This window comes from Podarcis tiliguerta (genome assembly GCF_965153285.1).
Source record: "Podarcis tiliguerta genome assembly, chromosome: 9".
NCBI lineage: Eukaryota > Metazoa > Chordata > Lepidosauria > Squamata > Lacertidae > Podarcis > Podarcis tiliguerta.
Genome location: NC_139542.1, coordinates 28,381,777 through 28,408,539, shown reverse-complemented (window position 1 = coordinate 28,408,539; position 26,763 = coordinate 28,381,777). Strand labels below are relative to the sequence as shown.

At 42.2% G+C, this 26,763-nt stretch overlaps 1 protein-coding gene across 2 annotated transcripts; it reads left to right on the top strand.

The window, feature by feature from the left end:
* Window positions 1–353: 353 nt before the first annotated feature.
* On the top strand, window positions 354–26,688 carry ANXA5 (annexin A5). Of its 2 annotated transcripts, XM_083457541.1 has the most exons (13): window positions 354–556; window positions 943–984; window positions 10,447–10,531; window positions 11,384–11,478; window positions 11,904–12,017; window positions 17,389–17,479; window positions 18,568–18,647; window positions 19,599–19,655; window positions 23,022–23,115; window positions 23,615–23,710; window positions 24,127–24,185; window positions 24,645–24,767; window positions 25,844–26,688. In XM_083457541.1, the coding sequence occupies exons 2-13, from the start codon at window positions 976–978 to the stop codon at window positions 25,904–25,906; spliced, it is 966 nt and encodes a 321-aa protein (XP_083313667.1). In that variant the 5' UTR covers window positions 354–556; window positions 943–975; the 3' UTR covers window positions 25,907–26,688. The 2 variants fall into 2 exon arrangements, with proteins under 2 accessions (XP_083313667.1, XP_083313668.1); XM_083457542.1 differs by lacking the exon at window positions 354–556 and having other exon boundaries at window positions 712–984.
* The last annotated feature ends 75 nt before the right edge of the window (window positions 26,689–26,763 follow it).

The following is a 26,763-nucleotide window of genomic DNA, read 5'->3' as shown; positions in this document are numbered from 1 at the left end:
TTAAAAGGCCATTTCCGAAATGCAAAACTTGAAATACACTTTTAGCTGTTTTGTAATTGTTATAAATCACCTTGCCACCCGCGTAAAATGAGATTCATAACAATAAATAAATACCCTCAATTTCATAGCGACCCCACCCTTCGTTTCAAGTTAGCAGCCTAGGCAGTGGCAATGAATACAGACCGTCGAAAATTTTCTGCATACTAAACATTCACTGTACTTTATTTGAATCACCCATATTGTTTGTCATCCATCGTTGCCTATTGAAACGTCTCAAAATTCACCCTCAGTCTATTGGCGATTATTTGAGACGGGGCGGGAGGAAGCATCCGCCGGGGACTCGAATGGAAAGCCAGCCTCTCTCTGGACTAGCGCTATTAACGGAGAGGGGATGGGTGTGGCTACAGGCAGGAAGAGCCACGACGCTTGGCCGCCAGGGAGAATCGGAGCGCAGGGCGTGGCAAGCAGCGAGAACCGCAGCGCTTCCCTCGGCGCCTCCACTCTGTGCGCGTAATCGCTGCCGTGCGCTTCGCTGCTCCCCGTCGGCCGAGTTTCGGTGAGTTCCGCGGGCGTGTGGGCCAGGAGTTGTGGAGTGGAGAGGGGTAATGGCACTTCATGGAGAAGTGTAGTGAAGGCTCTTGCAGTGCTCTAATAAACATAAAATAAAGCCCTGCGGTATATAAGTAATGCGTAAACATCGTTGCAGGAGGGAAGGCATTCTCTGTCTGTGATAGTTCCGTGCGCCTGCTGAAGGGAAGGGGGGACGTGGGGACACGTTTGCCGGGTTGGGCGTTGGCTCCCGACGTGACGATTACGACATCGGAACTTCTGGGCGCTGGCAGGGAACCCTCCGCTCCGCCTTTCTGCGCCCCCGCGTTTCCTGCGCCCTTTCCAGAGTTTACAGAGCACAACCTGATACTTTCTGCTCGTCTTCTCTTGCAGCGTCTCTTCTTCGCCGGATCGATTCCCGAAACAATGGCAAAGGTGAGTCATACCCGGCTTCCTTCTCTTTCTCCTTATTAAAATGTGTTTTATTAAATTAACGAAGTGGGTGGGCAGGGAAGCAGCCTTGGCGCCATCTTGCAGGGCACTCATTTATCTGTATGGGTTCCTTCTCCCAGTCTGTCTCTGAAGAGCTCAGGGCGATGTGCAGGGTCTCTAACCGCCCTCCCTCTTTATTACAACCCAGTGAGGTAGGTTAGGTTGAGGGAAGGTCTCACTAAAACTCACAAAGTAAGCTCTGCAAAGGAACGGTCATGGTGGCTGTTGCCTTTAAAACGATGCTGCTATGGCAGAGACATAACAAAGTTTTCCTTCCTCTGTTAATTACTTGGAAGTTGGCACCTGGCAGTACATGTGAAAAGGATCCAGGGGTCTTGGTGGACCACAGGCTTAACATGAGTCCACAGTGTGATACAGCAGCAAAAAAAGCTAATGCAATCCTAGGCTGCATCAACAGAATTATAGTGCCCAGTTCATGGGAAGTAATACCTGTAGTAGCACTCTATTCTGCCTTAGTCAGACCACGCTTGGAATAATGTATCCAATTCTGGGCACCACAATTTAAGAAGGATGTTGACAAGCTGGAACGTGTGCAGAGGAGGGCAGCCAAGATGATCAAGTGTCTGGAAACTAAGCCTTAGGAGGAGCGCTTGAAGGAGCTGGGTATGATTATCCTGGAAAAGAGGAGATGATATGATAGCCATCTTCAAATATCTGAAGGGCTGTCACATGGAACAGGGAACATGCTTGTTTTCTCCTGCTCTGGAGGGTAGGACTTGAACCAGTGGCTTCAAGTTACAAGAACGGAGATTCCAACTAAACATTCAGAAAAACTTTCTGATAGTAAGAGCTGTTCAGCAGTGGAACAGACTCCCACAAGACGTGGTGGACTCTCCTTCCTTGGAGGTTTTTAAACAGAAGTTGGATGGCCATCTGTCATGGATGCTTTGGCTGAGATTCCTGCATTGCAGGGGGTTGGACTAGATGACCATCTGAGACCCTTCCAACTCAGAGATTCTATAATTCTATGACCTTGACAGTCTGTTTCCCCATCATTTTTCTTAGCCCCTGCCTTACTGAAGAGGAGTGTTTTCTGGTGGGTGGGGAAGTCTGCCCTACAGATAAAAGGGACTTTCACTTCTGCCCTTAACTTTCATACTGCTCAGTGCTGAATTCCGTCTGAGTCAGTCTATGCAAGAGTTTTATAGAGAGGCAGAATCCGTAGCAACGCGAGTTCAGCCTAATCATGTGAAATCCACGTCAGACTTTCCCCCATTTTCCATTCTTTTAGCCAAGTTTCCTGCACTGTAGTTTTGTGCTGTGAGTGGGCGTTGCCTATTTTTAGTGGTTAAGAAGCAAGAAGCCAGGCAGAGAGAAAGATTCCAAATTCCACTTTCCTCCTCCCTCTGTTTTCTATTACTTACTCCTTGTGGCCAGACTTCTTTTGCATTACATTCATTTTCTATCTCTCTGAATGACTTTTTTCTTTATAAACCTTAAAGTTAATTTTTTCCTGAATGTATATGAAGACTTTTCAGTATCATCACAAGACTTTACTTTTGAAGTGTCCAGGAATGACAGCTGAAGGACTAAACACATGTGACTACAGATATTTTATAAGTTTACAAAAAACAGCCATTTGCCCCAGTGTCATAGTGCTAGCCCAAATTGCCCCATCTCTGAGCTGCTATTGACCAGAGAGGAAGAAACTTATGAGGTTAATACTGTAGTTTAAATGTGCAACTTTATTTTTCTGTATTGCAATAGCAGCTTTGGGGAATGACACTGAGTTGAGAAATCAGTGTGGTGCAGAGGCTCCACAGGTCCTGTGCAAATCGAACTTCCTCGCACTGGGGCTGCTGTCTGTAACATAAGATGTTTGGATTCCAGTTAAGGAACTCCCCTATCAGGTGTAGTTTGACTCTTAAGAAAGCTTGGAAAACTCAAAAGAGGAATCTCTGGGAACAATGGGCCACTCTATATGTGGCAGTTGTAATGCAACTTGGTTGTAGGTAAATGATTTTCTTTCATAAATAGATTGGGAGCATGGCACAGTGGGAGAGGCCTTTAAGCTTTTGCCCCGGCCTCATTCCTGGTTGGAACAGGCCCCCATGTTTGTCACACAGCTCCCACTGGCACTAGTGGGTCCAGCTGCTTTGCTATCACTCAGTAACTTTGAGGGGATTGTGCAAAATGACTCTGTTGTAAGATGTTGTCCTGAAGGCTTTATGTGATATGGTGCTTTTGCTCAAAGTGTTTAATCCAGTGTTTCTCAACCTTTTTCCTACGTGGGCGCCTCCCAACATTGTTTCCTTCCTGTGCCCCCCTCATGGGCGTAGCCAAGGGGGGCGGGGGCCAGCTGCCCCATCAATAAGTAAAAATCAATACAAATCTGAGGTTCTGCTCCCCCCCACAAAAGTCTGCCCCCCTAACAGAAATTCTGGCTATGTCCATGCCCCCCCCATCCCTCTGGCAGAAAGGTAGCTATTTGAATGTTTTGTTTGTAAATAGAACATGTTTTATTTATAATTTTTATAATTTATACAAAATACAATTGCAAAAAAATGATGGGAACATAATGAAATATTGTTGAAACAGAAAAAACACACACCATAGAATGGAGCTGGAAGTGACATCTTTCTAGTGCAACCCCCTGCAATGTAGGAAACTCAGCTAAGGCATCCATGACAGATGGCTATCCAACCTCTGCTTAGAAAGCTGGGCTGATGCTGCTGGCAGGCCCCGCACCCCTCTGCAACATCCAAAGGTCCTGATCCACTAGGTGCTGGGGTGGATTGAACCCTGCGCCTTGCAGAATCAGGCCCAGGCTGCCACTGGGCCCAGCACTGGCAGCAGCAACAAGCAGTTCCGGCTCGCCCAGCCCTACTCATTTTCTCATTGCCACCCCACCACTGCACCTGGGGGGGACACCTGGGGGTTCTGGATCGCAGGCTCTAGTGGTCAAAACAGGAGCCTCAGCTATCGCCCTCTCCCACTGAAAACAAAACAGGACTGCTCCAAGAAAACGCACATGGCAAAAAGGAGCATTAGGCCCTGGTGGGCCACCCTCTTACCTGCTTGTGATTGGCCAAGCGGGATAGCCAGCCAATCAGGATTAAAAAATAAAATAAAATTATTTTCACCATTTCTCACTTCCCTCTGTGGCCCCTAGCCTAGTGCTGTGCCCCCCCATTTATACATTTTCACTTTTAATATCCTGGGGGGGGGGGCCAGGGGGGTTATATGGCCCTCAGTTTGGAAATACTGGTTTAACCAGAAGTTGGTTGCCATTCATAAACATGAGAATCAACACTGTGTGTCTGCAGTCTGAACAAAACATCTGAGAAAAATACATTGACATGGGGTTACAATCCAGGAGGAAGCAGGGCTGCATACACATTGAGCATCCTTGCTCTGTTCCCAGACCTTCATATGTTGGGTGCATAGGCTTTTTCACATGACCAGGGAACCCCAACTGTCTGTGCTTCCTGAATTTCATGGGGAGCCTAAGCGTTTTCTGCCAGATATGCGTAGGTTTACTCAACACAGGAAGGTATGAGTTGGAGATATCGGAGCCAGGAACAGCATTTGTGGGCCTCTCCATGCATTCATTAGAACGTGTGTGTGATAATTTCTGAAGAGGGAGTAAGAGGCAAAATAATGTGAAGTACCCGGCTCAGCTCATACAAACATTCCATTTTCTGAATTCCATGAAGCTCACAGTTTTATCTTTGAGAAGATAGATGAGACAGAGAAACCGCTTGATTATTTAATGGGAAGATGCATGATGTAAATGAAGTAAATAATAAGGGGCTCAGAACAGCTAGTTTTTCTGCAGTTAGTCTGATTCTTGAAGCCTGGGAAATAAGTCTGTTCAAATACCTTCCACATCATATCTAGTCTGGCACTGTGATAACATTCAAAGCAGCATGGACAAATCTGGCTTATGAGGAATGAACAAGCAGGAGCTAACTACAAGTGAAGTAAGATAATTTATTAGTCTTATGGAAGGCATGCTAAAGAGTAAATTACAGAAGCTACTGGCACTTAGTATTTGCCTAGTCTTGCTCTGCTGTAGCCTGGGTTGACTAACAGTTGTAATGTTATATCACAGTACCGTCACCTAATGTCTAGAATAACCACCTTGCTGCAATGATTACCCACGTCCTTTGTAATTGGAGTAGTTTATCTTTTCTAACAAAGCTGTTTCTATAGTAGCAGTGCACAACTGTTACATGTTTGGATGTTGTCCCAAGATACTAGGAAAGGAAGCCCAGGACATTAATTGAGTTGATTGCAATATGTGTACATTTGGAGAATATGCAGTATAAAATATGTGTGTACTGTTTTTAGGTATGTTTAATTGGGCAGTCCTTAAACCAACATTGCTACTTTTTCTGGGTTTTTAAAAATAATTTTGTACGAAGGGCCTCTACTCATGTACAGAGTGTCTTCCTACTCAAGAACACACATTTGGGAGGAAAAAAAAGGGTCACTCAAATGGCTTAAAACCTGAACAGCCCTTGCCACACGTCCATGGTTTGTTATGAATCTATTTATATTCAGGGAAAGTATATTGTAAAATATATGCATATTGCATCAGCTGGAAAGGGTGGGGCACATCCATTAATTTAGCTTTTTAAAAACCATAGGCAAGGGTTTGGTTCTTTTCTGGTTGGTGCTCATACTCCTTTATAAAAAGAAAAATGATTGATTCATTCATCTATCTTTCATAACAGACATGATCTGCATGTATGTTGCACTGCAATGTATGTATCCTATAGGAATTGGCCCCTAGAGCACACATCCGTGGAGACACAAAGCAGGCTCATTCATATTGTGATCACACTCAGAAGGGTTTTCCTGTTAGCATGGGTGGCGCTGTGGTCTAAACCACTGAGTCTCTTGGGCTTGCCGGCAGACGGTCGGTGGTTCAAATCTCTGTGATGGAATGAGCTCCTGTTGCTCAGTTCCAGCTCCTGCCAACCTAGCAGTTCGAAAGCACACCAGTGCTAGTATATAAATAGGTACCACTGCAGTGGGAAGGTAAATGGCGTTTCCATGTGCTCTGGTTCCTGTCACAATGTTCTGTTGCACCAGAAGCAGTTTAGTCATGCTGGCCACATACCGTAACCCGGAAAGCTGTCTGTGGACAAACACCAACTCCCTTGGCCTAAAAGTGAGACGAGTGCCACAATCCCATAGTTGCCTTTGACTGGACTTAACTGTACAGGGGTCCTTTACCTATACCTATATATACATAAAACAATTTTTCAGAGCAGCGCAGACTTGAAACATTATAGGTTTGTTGCTGTCCAGGCCATGCTTGGTCATTTCCCATCCTGCTTCTATTTCTCGTCCTGCAGCATTTTAAAGGTTTTTGAAGCATTTTGTTGACTGTGGGAAGTGGGGCGGGGGGGGGGGGGGAGAAGAAGAATGGTATGGGACACATTAATACAGACTTTTAAATACTCAGTGCTAGCTTCTGCCAATAAAATTAGCAATAATAAATGGGTCGGGGATGCAGGTGCAATGGCACAAATTGGCCAAAATAAATTGGCTGCTCACCCACCCGCAAGTGTTCTAATGGAAGAGAGCCAGGAAGAGACCTCTTTCCAAGTCAGTTTCACAAAAGCATGGAGCTTTGCTATGAGGTGCAAGCATAGGATTGCAAAAAGGAACAGTGAAGAAGAAAGGCCTTCGAATCCAGTGTGAGTCCTGTTGTCTCTTTTCCACTATCTGAAAACAGATGGTGCGATTCCGCAACAAGCTGCTGGTTTGGAGGGACCCAAGAAGAATATAGTTGTTCTCTTGGATCAATTATCAAAGGAGAACATGGATTGGATTTTAATAGTGGTGTAGCAAACAAATGAATAGGCATGGGTGATGTTCTTAAAAGTAAGTGCTTAGGAATCGATGGTGTAGCTAAGGACCAAAAGTGGATGGTTATGCAACAGACAGCCTTGCAATGTTTTTTTAAAAAGGAGAAGTAGCTGCAATCTGGTGTGAAGGAGTGGTGGAAGGAGAGATTGCTTAACCCTTTCCCATCCCGTTGTTGTCTACTCCCGTTGTTGATTTTTCTTCCCACGGAGTGGGAGAGAATTACAAAGTTTTCTCATTTATAAAGGATATTTTTAGTGGGAAAATGGCAGGAGAGGGAAGAGTTAAACAGTCTTTCCTCTGTTGAACTTCCACTCAAACTGGCAGGTTTCCATAACTCCTATTGTTTTTAAACTAAAGCAGCCCACAGGCCTTGGGAAGCTGTTCAAACATACCTTGGCTGATCTTTCTCTCCCCTTACATCACTGCTTAGCTTGTCTTCTCTCCCATTCACCTTCTGCTAACTCTCCTGTTTTCAGAGCACACGTATGTTTGCAGACTGTAGCCTCCCCCCCACCACCCAGATAGCGTTGTTTACATAGTTCAATACTGGCAGCTGTCCTGGCTAATGAATTAATGGGCAGGCTGGTAGTTTTCCGCCTGGGTTCTGCCACAGCAAAATCCTAGTAAGTTACCTTCACAATGAATGTCACTGTCTTTAGTTGGAATGCTAGCATTACAGTGGTTAAACATGCATATACTTGCAAGAGGAGGGCTTCCAATCATCTGAGCTGTTTAACTAGGATTGCTTGTGTGTGAACGGAAGCTCATTGCAAAACTCTGCATGCAGGGTTGAGTCTTCTGTGTACTGCATGCTCCTCCCCAACCCTTCTGTGGTATTTCTCTCCATCATAAGCATTCTGCTGGCATTTGCCCACACATGTTATGATAAGATCTGGAAATGAACACTTATGCCAACTCTGTGTAACTCTTTCTTCCTAACTGCACACGGCATTGCAAACAGCCTGTTCTCAGCACGTTCTCTTAATTGTAGTGTAAGTGTTGTAACCCTAACAGAAACAACAGAAAACTTAGCTGAACTGGGGAATTAATTCAGCCATACTGAAAAAAAGCAAGTACCTCCTTAATTTGGCTGCAGTATCTTTCCCCCTCATATGTATTTAATGCCAAGATGAAAAAATAATCCTTGCTGATCTCCTAGTCTTGAGACACTTTCAGATTACTTTTTTAAAACCTTCCTCCACACCAGTTCATACTCTAATCAAAAGGTTATTTTAAACTGATTTCAATAGACAGTATACATGCATCAGTCTTCTTATCCAAACGCTCCTTTAAACCCAAATTTTATTTATTGATTCATATTTTAAAGCTAAGAATCATTTGTAAGCAGTTTATAATAAGAATAACAGGGGCCTGCAGTTATTGGCCTTGATATGAAAAATGGAGGTCACAAATTTCCTCTTTGCTAAGGAAATGCCTTACTAGCCAGTTGTTTCAGACAGGCAGGCAAGGAGCTTGTAAGCTTGACCCTTTGTAAGGAAGATGCTTTGGGGCCTTGCTTCCAGGTGTCCAAGAAGGGCTCTGGTTGTCTTGCCTGCAGGGAAAGGGGTTGTTAGAACAGTTGGAAGGCAGGGGTGCTGGACAGCTCCCCTCAAGCAGTCAAACAGCCCTTGGCCTTCCAGCCTTGGAGCTGGGAGGGAGCAGAGTCACCGCACAACTGCTGGAATAATCCTGTCTTAAATCTTCCACTACAAAGATGGTGGTGGTGGGCCTAGTCATTTGCTAGAGGACACTGGCACCCTTGCCACAATGAGCAGAAACATAGAAGTCTGAACAATAGTATTTATTTGTATTGATTGTAAGTTTGGGCAGGAGTATGCCAGTGGGTGTGGAGATAAACATTCTGAATTTAGGGGCAGAAAAATAGTGTGTACTAGTCTTTTGGGGTCTTTTCTAGTCCAGAATAAATTGAATAAAATGTGTTATGTCTGACATGTTGTTATGTTGCCTGTTGTATTAACTTTGCCTAGATTCTTTCTTTTTTTTTAATGTAGTGTAGCATGGCAGCTATCCTACTGGGATATAATGATTCCGCTTTGGCTTTGAATAACACACACAGCTGCTGCCAGATAAATTACAGCTGCTGTTCAGATGCCAATTCTGTTTTGTCCTCTGTCTTTGCCTTTGACTGATGGTTGCCCTCTGAACTAGATCCCTTTTCCAAGTTTTCTAACAATAGAGCAGATTAATTGAAACTGACGAATAAAGAGTTGAGTTTCCTTGCTGGAGTCAGAGAACAATGCTAGCTTAATATAACCCAACAAGTAAAAATAAGAAGATACTTACTGCCATATTGTGAAACTTGCACATACTGTTACAATATCAGTACTGTAGACTGTAAAACCGAGGGTTATTTGGAGGAAAGGAACAGACGAAAAAATGAAATGGCCCTTCACACAACTGTTTTATTACCATAGGTTGACATCTAGAATAGATTCAGGTGAGTATCTGAGGTTGTGAAGGCATGAGGGAGTTCTTCATGTGGTGACCATTTGCAAGCAAACACATTAGTGTACCACAAATCTTTGTTTCCCCTTCCTGTTTACTCTGCATCTTAAAGAAATTCCATGAGGTGGTGGCCTGGATTATCCTTGAAACTTCTAAAGTTGTCCATTTATCTTTGTTGTCAGTTCTGACAAGAGATCAGTAAGGAACCCATTCACATTATTTTGAATGGAATTGACATGTATTCTGGTGTCCCAACATCGTGTGACCACTGAGTCTTCTCTTCTCAGGTGTGTACCACTGGTGCACAAGGCAAATCCATGCACAGAACCTGCAGATTTCGGTCAGGAGGTGATGAACTGGATTTAACCTTGTAAATAAATTCAAAAAGCTGTGTACCCATTTGCCCAAACACCAGTAATTGATTAAGTTACAATAGGAAGGCTCAACCATTGTGATTCCAAAGCACAAACTTTCCCAAGAACACTTGCCCAGTCCCTGAAGAGAAGGGTTGTATGAGGAGTCTTGTTTATGAAGACTGGGACACCTAGTAGCCATCTTGGACACCTATAATCCTAGACTTTTGGCCATTGTGGCTTGGGCTGATGGGAGTTTGAGTCCAACAACATCTGTAGAGGACACCATGTTAGCTACCCCTGAATTTAGGGGCATATGAATTCTCTTCAAGAAAACGATGCGCTTTCGTGAAACTTTGTTTGTTTGTTTAAAAAACCCACACACATTTTATTTTGCCTTCTATATTTGGATGCCTTCTTCAGGGATTTGCATTAGATGTTTGGGAAGTGCAACTAACTAGCTTTTTGTCCAGCCCTTAATTATCTGACTGGAGGATTTTATCTTATTTTTGTGTTGGAAAGTTTTGTATTTTAAATATTTTATTTTTCAAATGTGTTTGTGCATCATAACATTGAGTCAAACTTGTTGGATTCTTATGGTTCATGTCTTTTAGATATTGTGTTAATGATTAATGATTAATTAATAATCATTCGATGATTAAGGATTCCCCTCCTGCTTTTGGAATTATCGTAATATTGCCCAAACTGCAATGCCTTAATGTAATGTCGTGTTTCTTTCTAGTATACAAAAGGCACCGTGAAGGATTTCCCTGGCTTTGATGCCAGAGCTGATGCTGAGGTCCTTCGAAAGGCAATGAAAGGCTTGGGTAAGGCATTAATTGTTTTACAGACTAGGTGGACCATTATCAGTTAATCAACATGTTCAGATTCCTGCTTCATCCCTTGACATAGCAGTCATTCACTGATGTTTGCAAAAGCAGGATATGACATACCTAGAAAAGCAATCATTAACAATGTGTTCCAGTAAAAGTAACTGTTTATTCATTTTTTCCCCTGAACAGTGGAAGTCCTGTTTTAAAAAAGTTACATTTCTCCAGAAATGTTAATTATTTTTTTCTAAAATAAGGGCATCACTGATTGATTAAAGTGTGAGCTGGAAGCATTGATTTGGCTTCATGATGTCAAAGCATAGACAAATTTGATTGGCTATTTGGCATCATTGGGAAGCCTGATCAGAATTAGAGTGATACTTCCTGCTCCCACTCAGATGCAGTGTTGTTGTATCACTAAATCTAATTGGTTGCCTAACACGTAGTGGTTCTTGATTGGCTGGGGTTACCTTGGGAGAGGCAATTTCCCCTTTTTCTTTTAATGGCGTTGAAGCAGGAGGTTGGAGAACTAATTAGTTGCAAGCAGTGCTTGAAAAAAAGGTAATTGGAGTTCATGGAAATCTCCCTCATAGACCAGGTACTTTCATGGGCAGACATCTGGTATAGCCATGCCATACCAATAATGCATGTTAAAATATGTTTGGATTGGAGATTGTATAGTGAAGCAGAGAGATATTTATATAACTTTCTTCCGGCAACACAGAATTTCTAGAAAGTGAATATTCATGTGTACTGTAGCCTATTTTCAATGCTTGACATATTCATCTACAAAATATTTATGTTCATCATTGCAATCAATCACTCTGTTTTTAATTTGCATAATTTAAGGAACGGATGAAGAGCCAATTGTGCAGATTCTAACGAGCAGAAGCAACAAGCAACGCCAGGAAATTGCGGTGGAATTTAAAACGTTGTTTGGCAGGGTAAGGAGGCTACTTTGGGTTGGGAGTTGATTTGTGTGCACTTGTCTGTGTAATATGGATTTAGTGATGAATAATACTTCAGGTCTACTGGTTGCAAATTTTCTATTACTCCATGCATCCAACCCCAAATAAATACCATACTTTTCTGTGTACAAGACTAGGTTTTTTTTAAAACTAAAAAATAATGTTAAAAAAGGGAGGGATAGTCTTATACATGGGGGCAATCTCCCCCCATTTTCTTAATTTTGAGTCCCCCAAAATAGGGGGCTTCGTATACATGGAAAAATACGGTACGCACCCTTCATGAACTTTTCATTCATCCTAGTGATGTTCCAGTTTTTATGGCTGACGGGTTAATTTTAAACTGCATTTCTCATTCGTCAGGCATTTCTTATTAATTAGGCATTCTTCATTCTGTCAATTAGGACCTGGTTGATGACTTAAAATCGGAGCTTACAGGCAAATTTGAGAGACTGATGGTTGCTCTGATGAGACCTGCACGGCTTTTTGACGCCCATGCACTGAAGCATGCCATTAAGGTAAAATGAGTGGCACAAAATGAAAATATTGATGACTTTTTCTTTTTCTTTAGGAATGTATCTCCTATCATTATGTCTTCCTATCATTATGATGATGATTGTTCTGCTTGATTATTTATGGTGATTGCTTTCATTTTAATGATCTCATTTATTTTCTGATCCACCTGAGTAATTCCAGAAACATCTCAACCACTTGAGTTTTCAATGGTCTTTTGTCTTGTGGAAGAAGTGCAAACAATGTCTGGTCCGTAAGAGTGTGTGCAAAAAAGCCATGCATGCTGAATGCTCGAATTTCACAATCGCAAGGTGTCTTTCCTTTTAAAGTGGCCCTCTATGTAAAATTTATGAGCGAACCCCATTGTTCTGCTTCCAGTGGAAGTTTTTAATGGCCAGTAATGGTTCTAGTTTGTGATTAAATACATTGTATACAATGCTATTCTTAGGGATGGGGGAACCAGCAAAGAAAGTTCACAAGAGTTCTGCCTGATAAACACTGCATTTTGATTCACAAAGTAGCCAACCAGGTTCCGATGCAAAGCCCATTAATGGGACACAAAGACAACAACTTGCTCCCATGTTGCTTCCACCAAGAGGTATTAAGAGGCATCCTCCCTCTGGGCCTAGCGATTCATTGTGATTTAATAGCAACTGGCCACCGCTATATCTTACGATGGCAAATTCCATAATTACCTGTTGTCTGCCCCGAATTACCTTCTCATCAATTTCATTGGATGGAGTCAGTGAGAGGAAATAAAATTCCCTCACTTTCTTCACACCATGCATAATCCTGTACGCCTCTTATTATGTCTCTTCCTTTGCTGTCCCACTTTCTACTCTAAAAAAACCCTAGTTGTAGGTTTTCCTCATAAGGCAGGCCCCTTGCCATTTTTGTTGGCCTTTCCATGTAAGACAGATAACCATTCTGTAAAACTGCTCACATTTGGCAATTTCTCTCAGCACCTTTTGTAAGCACCTTTCCAATTTCAGCACAGGGCTTAGGCTGGGAAACAAAATAATCTTTAGATATTATGTGCAAATGTCTGGTTAGATCAAGAACGTTTAGCAGAGACAAGCCCTCCAAGATACAGTTACTTACTAGTACAGTTATTCAACTATATAAACTGTTTCCAGTTCCTTATCCACTCTGAGCAGAGTATTCTAGCCAAATATTGATTTTGATTTCCCAGCTAGGAATTTGAGGGGGAAGGCAACTGGAAAGTTGACATACTGGGGTGGCTGAGTAAATGAATCTCATATTAATTTTAAGAGATAAAAGTAATAATCATTAAGCTGACAGAAGGGGGAACAGGGATGGAATGGTTAATGATTAAAAGACTTGTTACTCAAGCCAGCTTGGTTATATTATGTAGAATGTGTAGACGTTTGTCGGAGGTTTGTGGTTTTTTTTAAGCCTGATGAAAGCAGCCATTGATAATTCTCCATGAGCCTTACAACTTTTCTGATGTTTTACCCTCCTGCCTCAGAGGCTGGAATGACATTTTGGGTACTAGAACCCACACTGAAAGTCCACACCTCTGCAGGGCACCTGCAAATGGTGACAAGCACACGTTTGGAGCCTGGCTGGCTGAAAAGCAGTGGTTTACCTAGATTTCCAAAGGGACGTTTCATTCATGAACCTGTCTGCATGTTGCAGAAGAGGCCTTGTTACACTTTCCTCCACTGACCCATGGCCAGGCCTTAGTACTGGGCCCACACTTTGAGTTTCACTTCCTACAAGGACTTGGCAGGGCCTTTTCCTGTGTGTTCAGATAGCAATTGAAGACAGTGCTGATTGAGTTTATTTATTATGATGTTCACTGAGCATTGATTTCTTCCCTCCCTGCCCCAGTTGCTGTTCAGTTTTTTGTTTGTTTTGGTGCATTTTGTATTTCATTTTAGTGTATTATATAGTGGGTGCAAGCCACTCTTTCAGTCCTACATTTGGACAAAAGTGAAATGGTTTTCTAAATTATTAAAAAGCATCTGGTGGGAGAAGGTTCCGGGGGACAAAAGCAGGGAAAGGATTAAGCACCTTCTTTCCCCCACTGTTTCTCCATTGCAAATGCCCCAGATTTTCAGACTTTGGTCTGCCACTGAAAGTTGAGTGGTAGCCCTATGAATGCTACAGGATAGAAATAGGGGAGCATCTTTGCCACTGGACTGGCTTGCAGTCTATTTCTTGCCCCAAGTCAAAGTGCCGGGTCTAACTTTTAAAGCCCTAAACAACTTGGGGTTAGGTTACCCACATATACCTGCCCAGACTATCTTTATCTGAGGTCCAAATACAGTGTGACTACTAGGGAGAGGGTCTTTTCAGTGGTGGCACCCTGATTATAGAATAAACTCACCAGAGACCCTTTCCTGGTACCTACACTGTGGTCTTCTTGGTACCATTTGGCGACTGTTCTTCTTTCCCTAGGTTTTTAAATTCTCTAATCTTAAAGCAATATTTTAGTAATTATATGTATTTATCAAAGTTTTAAGATTGTAAAATGTCTGTTGTGAGTATGCTATATTGATTTTATCCCCTGTTGCCGGTTTTGGGCTGTCTTGGATTTTGTGGTTTGTATATTTTGTGGTTTACATTTTTATTATAGGCCACTTTACGTTGTTTGACACTCCCAAAATATAGGAAGTAAATAAAAATAAAATACAGATTTTATACTGACAGTGGTGGAAAGAAAATACATGACCTCTTTGCTACATGGCAACTTCTGCACAAATTAGTGCAACTGACATCTAACTCATCGAACAGATGGCATGAATTGGCCCTTGATTTTGAAGCATCCCTATGTGTTCAGAATAAAGAATTACTTTGTTCACAAGTGTTGCAAATACATGCTGAGTAGTAAGCTCTGAAAAGAGGGGAGTGAAGTGAATCAAAATGATTTATCATCCATAAATTCAGCCAGATGTTTGCAGAGCAAATCTGGGCTTGTAGTGATAAGGTAGTTTAAAATATTGGCTTTCAAAGTATTATCTTGTAGAGTTGTAATGTGACCATAGATATTAGACGAAAGATACATCTATACAAAGTAGCAATTAAGTAATTGCATTAGCAATGCAACTCTAGAACTATTTAGAGTCCTGGGCACTGTCAAGGTCACTTCCTAGCCAAAGGAATGCACACGGCTGATAGTTAAATATTTATTGTCAAAGATAACACACACAGTCGCTTTTACAGCTCTGAGTATCTATGCAATACCAATCTAACAGCTAGGCAGCTATTCCCTGGTCTATGGAGCAGTTGCAGCAACAGGGGACCACCTCTGTTCCACCGGTTTATGTACCTTCCACTGATGGGTTTCATGCATGTAGCCAGAGACTGTGTCTGCGTGGAAGCTTCCTCCATTCCTCCCTTTTGTATTCTCTCCTGGTTCTGGGGGACAGTGGTGTGGGATGTAAAACCGCAGTCAAGTAGAACATTCCTACAGTGGACATGTGACTTGAAGAGGGTGTGGTCTGTTGTACTAGCATGGAGGAGCACACGGCCTCCATGTTATGATCAGTGTGTGTGTTCTCCATTTTGGATGTTGCTATGTGTTTGGAGAAGGGACTGCTTACCCGCAGTCACTTGGGACTAACTTCTTTATGGAATAGTTCTAGGTACAGTCATACCTTGGGTTAAATATGCTTCAGGTTGAACATTTTCAAGTTACACTCCGTGGTGATCTGGAAGTAACGGAACACGTTACTTCCGGGTCTCGCCACTCGTGCATGCGCAGACGCTCAAAATGACATGCATGTGCAGATGTGCAGTCGTGGGTTGCATTCTACTCAGGATGTGAATGGGACGGAACGGATCCCGTTTGCATCCAGAGGTACCACTGTGCTGTAACATAAGCCTGCCTTCAGGGATATGTCTGGGAACCAGAATGAATCTGTGAGTAAACTATTTTTATAATAATGTTAATCAGATTCTTTTGTTTATTCTTTTAAGAGGGAAAGGCAAGGGATTTTACCAGGAAGGAATCTTTAATAGTAAGACTCAGATGAGTCAGCAGCAAGCTGATCGCTGCGTAATCTAAAAAGGAGGATGTTTGGAACTCTGCTAGAATATGGAACTTGCTAGCGCAAGTTTGGAAGGATATTATTAAATAATATATCCTCTCCTGCCTCCCTAATCATCCCCACAAGTGGTGCATGACCGGGTGAGAAAGCACCTGGCCTTTCACTTGCCTGACCTGCCTCTTCTGCCTCTTCTTTCTACCCATCCTATGCTCCACTCTCCAGCTTTGAAGCTTTTCGTGCCTCTGCCTCTTGCCTCCTGGCTGGTACAGATTCCCATTGACCACTGCCCCCTTCTCTTGATTCAGACTCCAGCTTGCTGCCCGCCCCCCGGTGCAGAAAGGCATTGCAGTGAAATAACGTGGTCTCAGGGAAGGAGATCCCACCAACTCCTCTCCACCCACCTATTTTCCCAGGAAACAAGAGGCATATATTTCATTCTTGTTAAGAATTGGAATTGCGTTATGAACTAAGCTGAAGTTTGGCCTTTTGTTTTCTTCATAGACTTCCATTTTTTTAAAATAATAATAATAAAAGTTTGTAACAACTAGTGATCAGGAGGGGACCTGAGGGCTGGAGCAAATTTGGCTGCAAGCCACATCTGATCTGTGAGTTGGGCGTTCTCCTCTCTTGGTTTATCCCCCAAAGTGGATCATTTCTGTCTTGAATGCTGAATAAATACATTCATTTATAATGAAACTTTTAAAAAGCAATCTTGATCCCATTAGCAGGCATGCTTATTTGCTCTTTGTATTTATTAGGCAACAACAGCTGTTATAAAAGTAACCACTAATGGCTCTTAGCTCCTCTTATTTGCTTCTGTTATAAACTTTGCTGGTGGAGAACGGTTGTATTGGAGGAAATAGGAGGCAGATTCAAGCACACACTTTCCTGTACACATGCAGAGAAATACCATGACCTCATTGTCTCCGTTCCACAGCTGGACATCTGTCATCTGGCAGTACTACTGATAAGATATGCTGGTCATTCTGTTCTTTGGTGAGGCGAAAACCATCCCACTTGGCAGGCCCATTAGGATTTTCTTTTAGTTTTATTAAAAGGACTGTGTTGTAGGAATCCTTATTTCAGCTCTTAACTCTGCCACGTTTCCTGTGTGAGTCAGTGCAAATTCTATTTCTGGGTCTTCATGTAGCCTTATTGACGTGGCATTCAGGAAGCAGAACTTTGTCGTCTTGAGCATTATGAATTTATTTCAGATGCATTTTAAGTAATTAAATGTTTGAGGTGTGTTTTGCTTTTAAAAAAAAAATCTGTAGAAAATGAACATCCCCATGAGATTAACAAAAATATATTGAACAAAAATAACTTACATTATTTCATCAACCAAATCCATTAATTACAGGGGGCAGGGACCGATGAAAAAGTCCTTACTGAAATTCTTGCATCCAGAACACCAGCTGAAATCCGGAATATAAAACAAGTTTATCAGGAAGGTAAAAGCAGTGCTTTTTCTGTGTTTTGAAACGCTATTGTACTTGCAGGAGCTTTTGTCTGTGCATGAAATAATAGAATAAGGAATGTGGAAAATATACAGAATGCAACTTCAGTATTTGGAGAGATAAGGCTTGTAAAAGCTTCAAATGCCTTGTTTTGGGTGCACGTTCTTGTGCTTTGCACTACATAATTGAATTTCTTCCTTCGACATTTTCTTTAGAATTTAATTCAGTCAACGAACAGGATTCTAACAACATGTGAAAGAGGGAATTCTGTACCACTTAGTGATTTGAAAAGGCTTATTCTGAACCATTGATTGTAGATAAAGTATTTATTTCCTGGTTCAAAGTTCTATTAAGGCTGCTCTTTTCAGCATTGTTTATAAGTTACAGTCAATTGGATGGGATTGCTTTTTTAAGGGGGAGGAAAATATCACAAAGCATAATAGAGTGAGGCAACCAATTCACACTGTTGTTTTTGTGCTGCAGTTTCTCTTTTCAGATAGGCTCTCTGGTAGCTCTACTATAGAGGAGGAATCTGCTGATGGTTAGCTTTGGGTAGCTGTGTGACTTGTAGTATCAGTGAGCATGTCTGATCTCAGGGGTGGGAAACTGTTTGCATGGAGGGAGGGTAGAAGAATATCAGAAGCCCAGTCCACACCTTACCTTCACATAGATCTCTTGCATGAAGAGGAAGGAGACCAATGGCCTTGCCCCTACCACATCCACATGTCCAGTGTGGTTGTCTGTGAAGGGGCAGTTGTGCATGAATAGCTGAATGCATGGAAGTGACCCATGTGTCGGGCGACTGTGTCAATGTCTGTTTAAGTTTCTCATTTTTCCAGTCTTCAATTCACTACATTTCCACATCAGTGCAACTTCTTTAAAAAAGAAGGCCCTGGTGCAATTTAGTGCAGATACACACATTTTTGCGAGGAACGTAATGTATGTAATATATGTTTTCATTCATAAAAAACATACTTGGGAGAATTGCCATTCTAGTTGTTTTATATACATATATATGACATCAACATAGAGTAGCTCACATTTTGTACAGTGATGGGTGTGTTCCCTTTTTTTTTTGGCAGAATATGAAGCTGACTTAGAAGATCATGTAACTTCAGACACTTCTGGTTTCTATCAGAGGATGCTGGTAGTTCTTCTTCAGGTAAGCATCTACAGTAGATGGCTTAAGCAGGAAATTCAAGGCAAGGGTTGCTTTGTTTAAAGTGGAATCTCTGCATTATGGCTCCAGTATATGTTTTGTGGGGGGTGGGATTCATCTCCCCCAAGCCTGTTTATACGTGGGTGCTTGCTTCTTTAAGGGTATAGTTCAGACATTTCCCCCTAATAGTCTGTGTCCCATAGAACACTGGGTGGAAGGAAAACATGAATCAAAGAGCATGAATGTTGTAAGTTCTGAGGTCCTGTCCCAATTTCCTAGACCATCTTCACCCTTTCCACTTACCTTTTTTTTAAAAAAAGTGACTTTCCCCCTTCCTTTCCTCCTTCGTACCTGCTCCTTGGAACCCCTATGCCAGTTTTAGTAGTACTGTAGAAAAGGTTACTATTGCAGGATGGGTGTCTCTTGTCCAAATGTGCCATCCTCTCAACAACATTGACAGTAAGGGTACTTTCCAACAGACTTTCCCTTTGGTCTTGGCCTGTTTGTTTAGTATCCATAGCTCAAATGCAACATGGTGCCCATGCACAGCTTGGCTCTGTCTATCTGCATACTGGAGACAGTGAATCACATAGGACATGTGTAGCCCATGCACAGTGCCTACCAAAGAAGGCTGAAGTGGCTGCAAAAAACTCTTTGGGAAGGACCATAGCTCAACCGTAGAGCATCTGTCTTACATGCATCCCAGGTTCAATTCCTGCCATCTCCAGGTAGAACTTGGAGAAACGTCCTGTCTGAAACTATGGAGAGCTGCTACCAGTCAGTGTAGACAATACTGATTGAACCATTGGTCTGACTCGGTATACGGCAGCTTCTTGTGTTTCTCTTTGCCATATCTAAACCTTTTTCGACAGTGCAGAATTTTTATACCTAAGTATATTCATCTCATTATATTCATGAACCCATTCTATTCCTCCCCCCTTTTATCTCATTTAGGCCAATAGAGACCCCGATAGCCAAGTGAATGAAGCGCTGGTTGAGAAAGATGCTCAGGTAAGACTCTCTACTTGTCCTTTCCCCCAAGCGTTTTTGAAAAAGCACCCTAAAAATACATGCAAGTAGAAGTTCACTTTGAGGGTGCAATTCCAGCATGGAAATATAGATCTGCAGCCCATTCAGTTGTGCGTGCATTGAGAATACAGGCCTTACAAATTATTTTTATTTCCCTTGTTTTCATCTTACATTCTGCAGTCACTGCATTGTACAAACTTGGCAAATAAAGGAAGCACTGTTTGGAGCTGGTCCCAAAGGGCCCCTGCATTTCAGAGCCCTGTTCTCAGCCTGTAGAAGGCATACATTTTGAATATTTTTGCAAGTGAGAATTCCTGGAGTGTTTTGATGCAACTTACTGAGCCTCTGTTAAGCTTGCAGCCACCATTTTCATTTTTTTTCAGAATGATCCATTCTGAGGTGCCTTTAGGGAAAGAAATAGCTGCAACCCAAAAAGAGTGAACCTCACTTTTTTGGGTGCGGTGGCCATCAATTTCTTTCCATTCTGGGAAAACCGCCAGCAGCCTGATAGAGGCTCCAGAACATTAATAGGTCTGCCCATTCCAAACAATAAAAAAGAAGGGGGTGCAGGTTCACCTTCCTCTTTTGATGAGGCCCCAAACTCTTCAAACCTAAGCTGATGATTCTCTCTGGAAAATGTTTGGTTGAGCCTTGACTGGCCTGCTAGAGGGAGCATTTTGCAGCATCCCATCTGGCCTTGGGTCATTCAGTAGGAACATGCTGAGCCTGGCACTAATCTACGCTGCTGCACAGCTATCCTGGGTTAGCGATTGGCCATCCTTCATTCTGACGTGCAACAAGGTCATAGGGTTGTATCCAGTGCTGCACCAGTAGGGTCCACAGATGCAATTGGACTTCTGTCTCCTCTTCTCCCCCTGCACACACCTCAAAATCTGCTCCAGCAACCAACCCAACTGCACCACTCTTAACATTAAAAAAGATAAGTGGGAAGGAGATGGGACCCACCAACACCCCAACAAGAACTGAGCATGTTCAATGGCTGTAGAAGGCTGACTATCCCGTGATTCGAAATGGAAAAGCAAGAGGGAAGAGAATGGGGTTCCATTTTGCAACGTGCTGCAAGTCCCGCTTGTGTGTCATAGTATATGTGTTAATTCAGATCTTGGGTGACTCATAAGAGGGTGGAGTGAGTGCTAAAACCATTCATGTAAAATTACTTTGATGGGATTCTTTTTGGGAAGCAGATGAATAACATTTTCCATGGTTCTCTCTCTGTGTGTGTGTGTAAGCTCTGAGTTGGTTTACAAACAGGAAAAAGGAGTGGTAGCAACAAAGTAATCGCTTAGGTCACACTGTATTTTAGAGCAGACTGGCTGGGAAGTTAATTATAGTAATCTTAGCTGCTTCATCACAGGACAAGTTCATCAAATGTTATCGCTTTCCATTTTAAATTTTTTTTCTTGCTAAGAGGAGGTTCCTCCCAGGGCAGGTTTTCATGGTTCCCAAAGTATCCTCCATTCTGGTACCTTTCTTAAAAAATTAAAATTAAAATTCAGTAGTATTTCAACCTCCCTTGAGAGTATTTTTTAAAATGTGATGTGGAGTTGATTTTTAAAAATTAAGTACTGCTTGTACTTGACCAGTGATATCCCACTACTGTATTTCTAGCTGGGAAACCACACTAGTGCTACTACTACAGTGTGTCTTTGCAAGAAATATTCCTCTTAAATGAGAGAGTGAGCACACACCTCCACCCTAGTGTTGCACTGTGTTTTGCCAGCTACAAAATGGGACCTGGTGACCTTCCAAGGTCTAGGCCTATGGCTAGGATAGACACCCTGGTAGACAAGTGGAAGGCCATAGCTGGTAAAGCACCTGCTTTGCATGCCAAAAGTTCATTTCCTTACATCTCCAGAAACACACTTGCCTGAAACTGTTGAGAGCTGCTGCCAGTCAGTGTTGACAGTGCTGAGCCAGATGAACCAGTGGCCTGACCAGTTATATATGGCTGCTTCCTATGTTCTATAGCAGGGGCCGGCAACCTAAGGCCCGGGGGCCGGATGCGGTCCAATCGCCTTCTCAATCCAGCCTGCGGAGGGTCCGGGAATCAGCATGTTTTTACATGAATAGAATGTGTCCTTTTATTTAAAATGCATCTCTGGGTTATTTGTGGGGCATAGGAATTCATTCACACCCCCCAAAAAATATAGTCTGGCCCACAACATGGTCTGAGGGATGGTGGACCAGCCCACAGCTGAGAAAGGTTGCTGGCCCCTGTTCTATAGAGCATGCAAAAAGATTGTGGAAAAGCCATAGTGAATGGAGCATTTAATGAGGTTCTCCAAAATAATATATGGACATTGCCTTTTGGGACTGTTGGTTGTTTGAGTAGCAAGATTGACACAAGTCTGCTTTTGCCATGACACAAATCCAGTATCACTTGAATAATGTGATGGTGAAGCATTAAGCATGTTCAAATACTTCAACTTTGCAGTATGCAAAACAGTTACTCCCTTTAGCAGTGTGACACACCTTATTTAAACAGTTAACTGCTTGTGCCACAAGAAACTCTGGATCCTGGGGATTTGTTAGCAGATAGGTCTGCTTTATAGAAGCGGTTGGGCTAGATGATTGCATGCAGCCTTCCTGCTTCATGATATTTATACATTTATAACCCAAGTAGTGAAGTTCCAGCAACTGCCAAGGCATCTTGTCTCGGAAAGATCCTTAAATTAAGCATCATTTATGGTTTCTTGCTAGATCACATGGGAAGCCACTGACATTTTAATGTATGAATCATTCATATTTCAAGAAAGGGTGTCAAATGGATAATATGTGACTGGCCACAATTTACCCCCTTTCACAAATAGCAGTCCTTGGAATGATTGTACTTAAACACAGATTGATTGTATACCTTAAAAACAGCCCAAAGGCATTTATTAAAAGAGGAGGCAATTTCATTACGAAGCACGCTGTTGTTGTTGTTATTTTGATTTAGATCCCATCGTTCCTCCTGAAGGAGCCCAGGGTGACAAATATATAAGTAATGAAACTAAGAGTGGGGAAAGGGTGAAAGGGGGCATTGAGGTATCTTGTCCAAGGGACCCCCCCAAAAAACCTTGATCTATTACTGTGATAAGGTATCATTCCAGAAGAATGAATGTGGCAAATGTAGTTCTATAAGGGATAGTTCAAAACCTCTGTGCCTAAGTAGAGTGGAGTTAGGTTCTTTGGTCTTAAGTCCCAAGCCTAAGCTGCCCCTCAGACATTTAAGGGCTTTGTGGCTAAAGCTTTTCCCCTCTGGTGGTTTTCTTCACAATATGGTAAAGTACATTTGCTTTTGGGAGAGAAAACCTTAACTCTATTTTCTTCTTCTGATTTTAACAGGAGCTGTTTAGAGCTGGTGAGCTGAAATGGGGAACTGATGAAGAAAAGTTCATCACCATCCTGGGGACTCGCAGTGTGACTCACTTAAGGAAGGGTGAGGAGAACGAACATTTCGGGCTCTCTTTTTAAAGGACTGCAATCATCATACTCGGCCAATAAAGCGAAATGAGCGCCGCAACCCCAGAGTCGTCCACGACTGGACCTAATGGTCAAGGGTCCCTTTACTTAATCATCATACTGGGGGTGCAAGTGGTGGTGGGGGGAAGCTTCAACAAAAACCGGGTCTTGGTTTTCTGTGTGGGGTGCCCTGGTTCTGATCCAAGGCGAACTTGACCTGGTTTAGAACATTTCTCCTTGACATGCTAGCAGATTGTGGGGATATAGATAATACACTCCTTACTTTCAGTCTTAAGTAGAATGGTCCATGTGACTTTCCTGAACACTTGAATTCATTACTATCCTGGCTTCCTTCAACTCTTCTGCCCAAATGTTGATTGTGTTTGGATGGGTTTGTTATGTGTGTTTGGAAAAGCAGAAAGGAAGCAATATGTAAAATACACACAATTGCTATGTATTCCTTTTGTGTCTTTCAGTCTTTGACAAATATATGACTATCTCTGGCTTCCAAATTGAAGAGACAATCGACCGTGAAACTTCTGGTCCACTAGAGAAGCTTCTGCTGGCAGTTGGTAATGAGCAGTCCTTGTTGCAATGCACTATTTATGAGAACTGCAAGCAAGCTGTTGGGGGGAAAGCAGCACAATGTGCTGATCAAAGAAACAAAATGGCGTCTTGGTAATCTGATTCAGACGTGATTCTTGCTTGCTTTTTATTTTTTATTTAACACGGGGCTCTGAATTCTAGACTCCACAACAGCGCAAGGAGATAGCAGGGCAAATCTGCACATCTACTCAGTAGGGAATCCCATTGGGTTCAGAGGGCTTTACTCCCAGCTAGATGTACACAGAATCGCAGCATAGCTCACTGTTATGCCCTGTTATGGAAATACTGGAAGGTGCCTTTTCTGTGTGAAGCACCATGCCGTTCAGATAAAGTTATTTTTCACTGTTTTCAAACTGAACTGGATTGTTTTTTCCCCTTTCAGTGAAAAGTGTCCGTAGTGTTCCTGCATATCTTGCTGAATCACTGTTTTATGCAATGAAAGTGAGTACTTATTTTACCTTTCTTTCTTTTTAAAGGACAAGTTTCCAATCGGAAACGAAATGAGGGTGGTAAAATGTTGACTTTTTCCTGACTTTTTTTTTATGCTGAGCACTGGATGCTCTATAGAGAGCTCAACACATTTATATAGTGCAGTAATTCAGGATTCTATTTCATGCAATTGTGCTAAAATCTCCTAACTTCAACAGCAAGGAGGAGGACTGTTAATCCTCAAGGTATTATATACATTCTTCAAGTATCTCTATTGTATATGTATTCTGTGTGACATTCTCAGATGCAGCTATTTGCTTAGTGGCCAAAGTTAAGCCCTTTAGTTTCACTAACTTCAGTGGGAAAAATTAAGCATCTGCACGATGCTCTCCAACTGAAAGGAATGGTACCTGAAAGTAGATTGCATTCTTAATGGGTTGTTTAAAATGGGTTCCCTTTTGATTTTACCAGGGGGCTGGCACTGATGATGATACCCTGATCAGGATCGTAGTTTCAAGGAGTGAAATTGATCTGCTGGACATCAGACAGGCGTTCAGAAGAAACTTTGCAAAATCTTTGTACCATGCAATTCAGGTAGGACTTGCTTTGTAAAACTAGTATATTTCTTTCTCTTTTTGAATGGGAAATACTGACTGATGTGGCTTTTTTAAAAATGGAATGCTGCGGGTTTGTATTTTAGCTGTACAACTTTTAACATTTTGCAAATAGAAAAAAAGTCCACTTTCCAATACATGTGAAATCTGCCATCGTGAGGCATGTAGGCAGCTAGCTTATGCGGGCTCCCATTCCTGGGCAACCTCCCAGTCCCGTGTCAGGAGGGAAAACTAAAGGCAGGCAAACTAGTTTGTCCAATGCCTTGCTGGATTTCTGGTGGCTGGATGGAAGTGAAGACAGAGTAGCATTTCCCATTTATTTCCAGGCTTTCTCCCTCCCATTTAAAGGATTCCCCCCTCCTATTGTTGCCAATGGAAGGGAAGATACACCAGTCCTGATGTTGGTGTATTTATGTCCCCACCCCCCATTTTGGGTGTGGGGAGAGTGTCAGGGGACTGTGAAACCTATGGCTCCTTCAGATTCATAGCTTTGCCGCAATGTATCTGCTGCATCCTCCCTTGCTTCTACTGATGTCAGTATGTCAGCATCTGTAATGCAAGGCAAAAATCAGTAAGGCAGAGGGTGGTGCAGGTTTCTGCAGCGGCAAGGAAGGATCACATGGAGTCAAGTCTTCCTCTTCACCCATGAACAGGGACATCTGTATGCCCGCTGGCACTCCCTCCTCGCAGCCATATGATTTGCACCCTTAATTGGCTTAAATACAAGTATTCTGGTTGAATTGATGTGTACAAAGAGCCTTCCCCTTTGCCTGCATTTGCTAAAGGATATCAAAGTTGTTTAAATCCTCCTTGCAATGTTTAGGGTTATGATTTTTTGGTCTGCCATTGGAAGGCAGATGTTCCCTCGTTTTGTATTTATATATATATATATGTTGCACAAAATAAATAGCTTTCTGGAGAACTTTTGCTTACCATTCCTGAATGGATAGTCATACAAATGGATTTCCTGCGGTAGAAAAGCTGTCATTTGTCAAGAATTTTCCCCTGAATCATTACTGACTCATTGCCATTTGATCCCTGTCTTTTGATTTGTAGAAAGATACATCTGGTGATTACAGAAAAGGTCTTTTGCTGCTCTGTGGTGGTGAAGATGACTAACTGACGGCGATATGAAAGCCAGAATCTTAACTCCTGCCTTGTGCCTCCTTCCCGCTTTGTATGGCTAAGCTTTCCATTGGCATTTACAGCTGCAGCCTTTTTTTGTGTTTCTCATGGATATCCTTGCTATCAGACGCAATGTGCATATCATTAGTATGATGATATAGTAACACTTACTGTTGAAATCCATATCGGATCCCATTCATAGTATTGCCACTCCTTTCTAGGGAACTGCCTGTTTTTCATTGATAGTATTTTATGTTAGTTTTATACAATGTTAACGTACAGGCTGCTCTTGAAAAGATTAAGCCGGCCAGTTGGAAGTCATGGGGCTGGGATCAGGCTATGCTAGTTGCACATTGAGATCAATGTGACAAGCTAGTCGTGACTTAAGTCCCATTTAACTCAATGGGGTCTAAATGCAGCTAACATAGTCTGGATTCAGCCTCTTTTGTGTAAAATAATTTAATGCAAAGTGCCTCTTGTGTAAATGTGTCCCCCTTGTTTTGAAAACCATGTTGGAAGCCAGGAATCTGGTGCCTTTTGTTATTATTTTGAAAAAAAAAATGGAACTAAAAGACATTCCAATAACTAAAACCAAATTACTTTTTAACCTGAACTATATTTTTGCATTTGTACTAATTTGCAGAAAGCTTCCAGTAATGGCTTTGAAATTGTGAGCTATGCATGATCTTCATGTATTGTAATGATTTGGTGCTATTAAAAGGAAAAAGCCTACTAAATGATAATATGGAGGACCAATAAAATGTACCCACAAACTATGAGCTTTCTGAATACTTGTGGTTTTATTAAGCAATTTCCCCCCAGAATATCTCCTCATTTTTGTAGAATTTGTT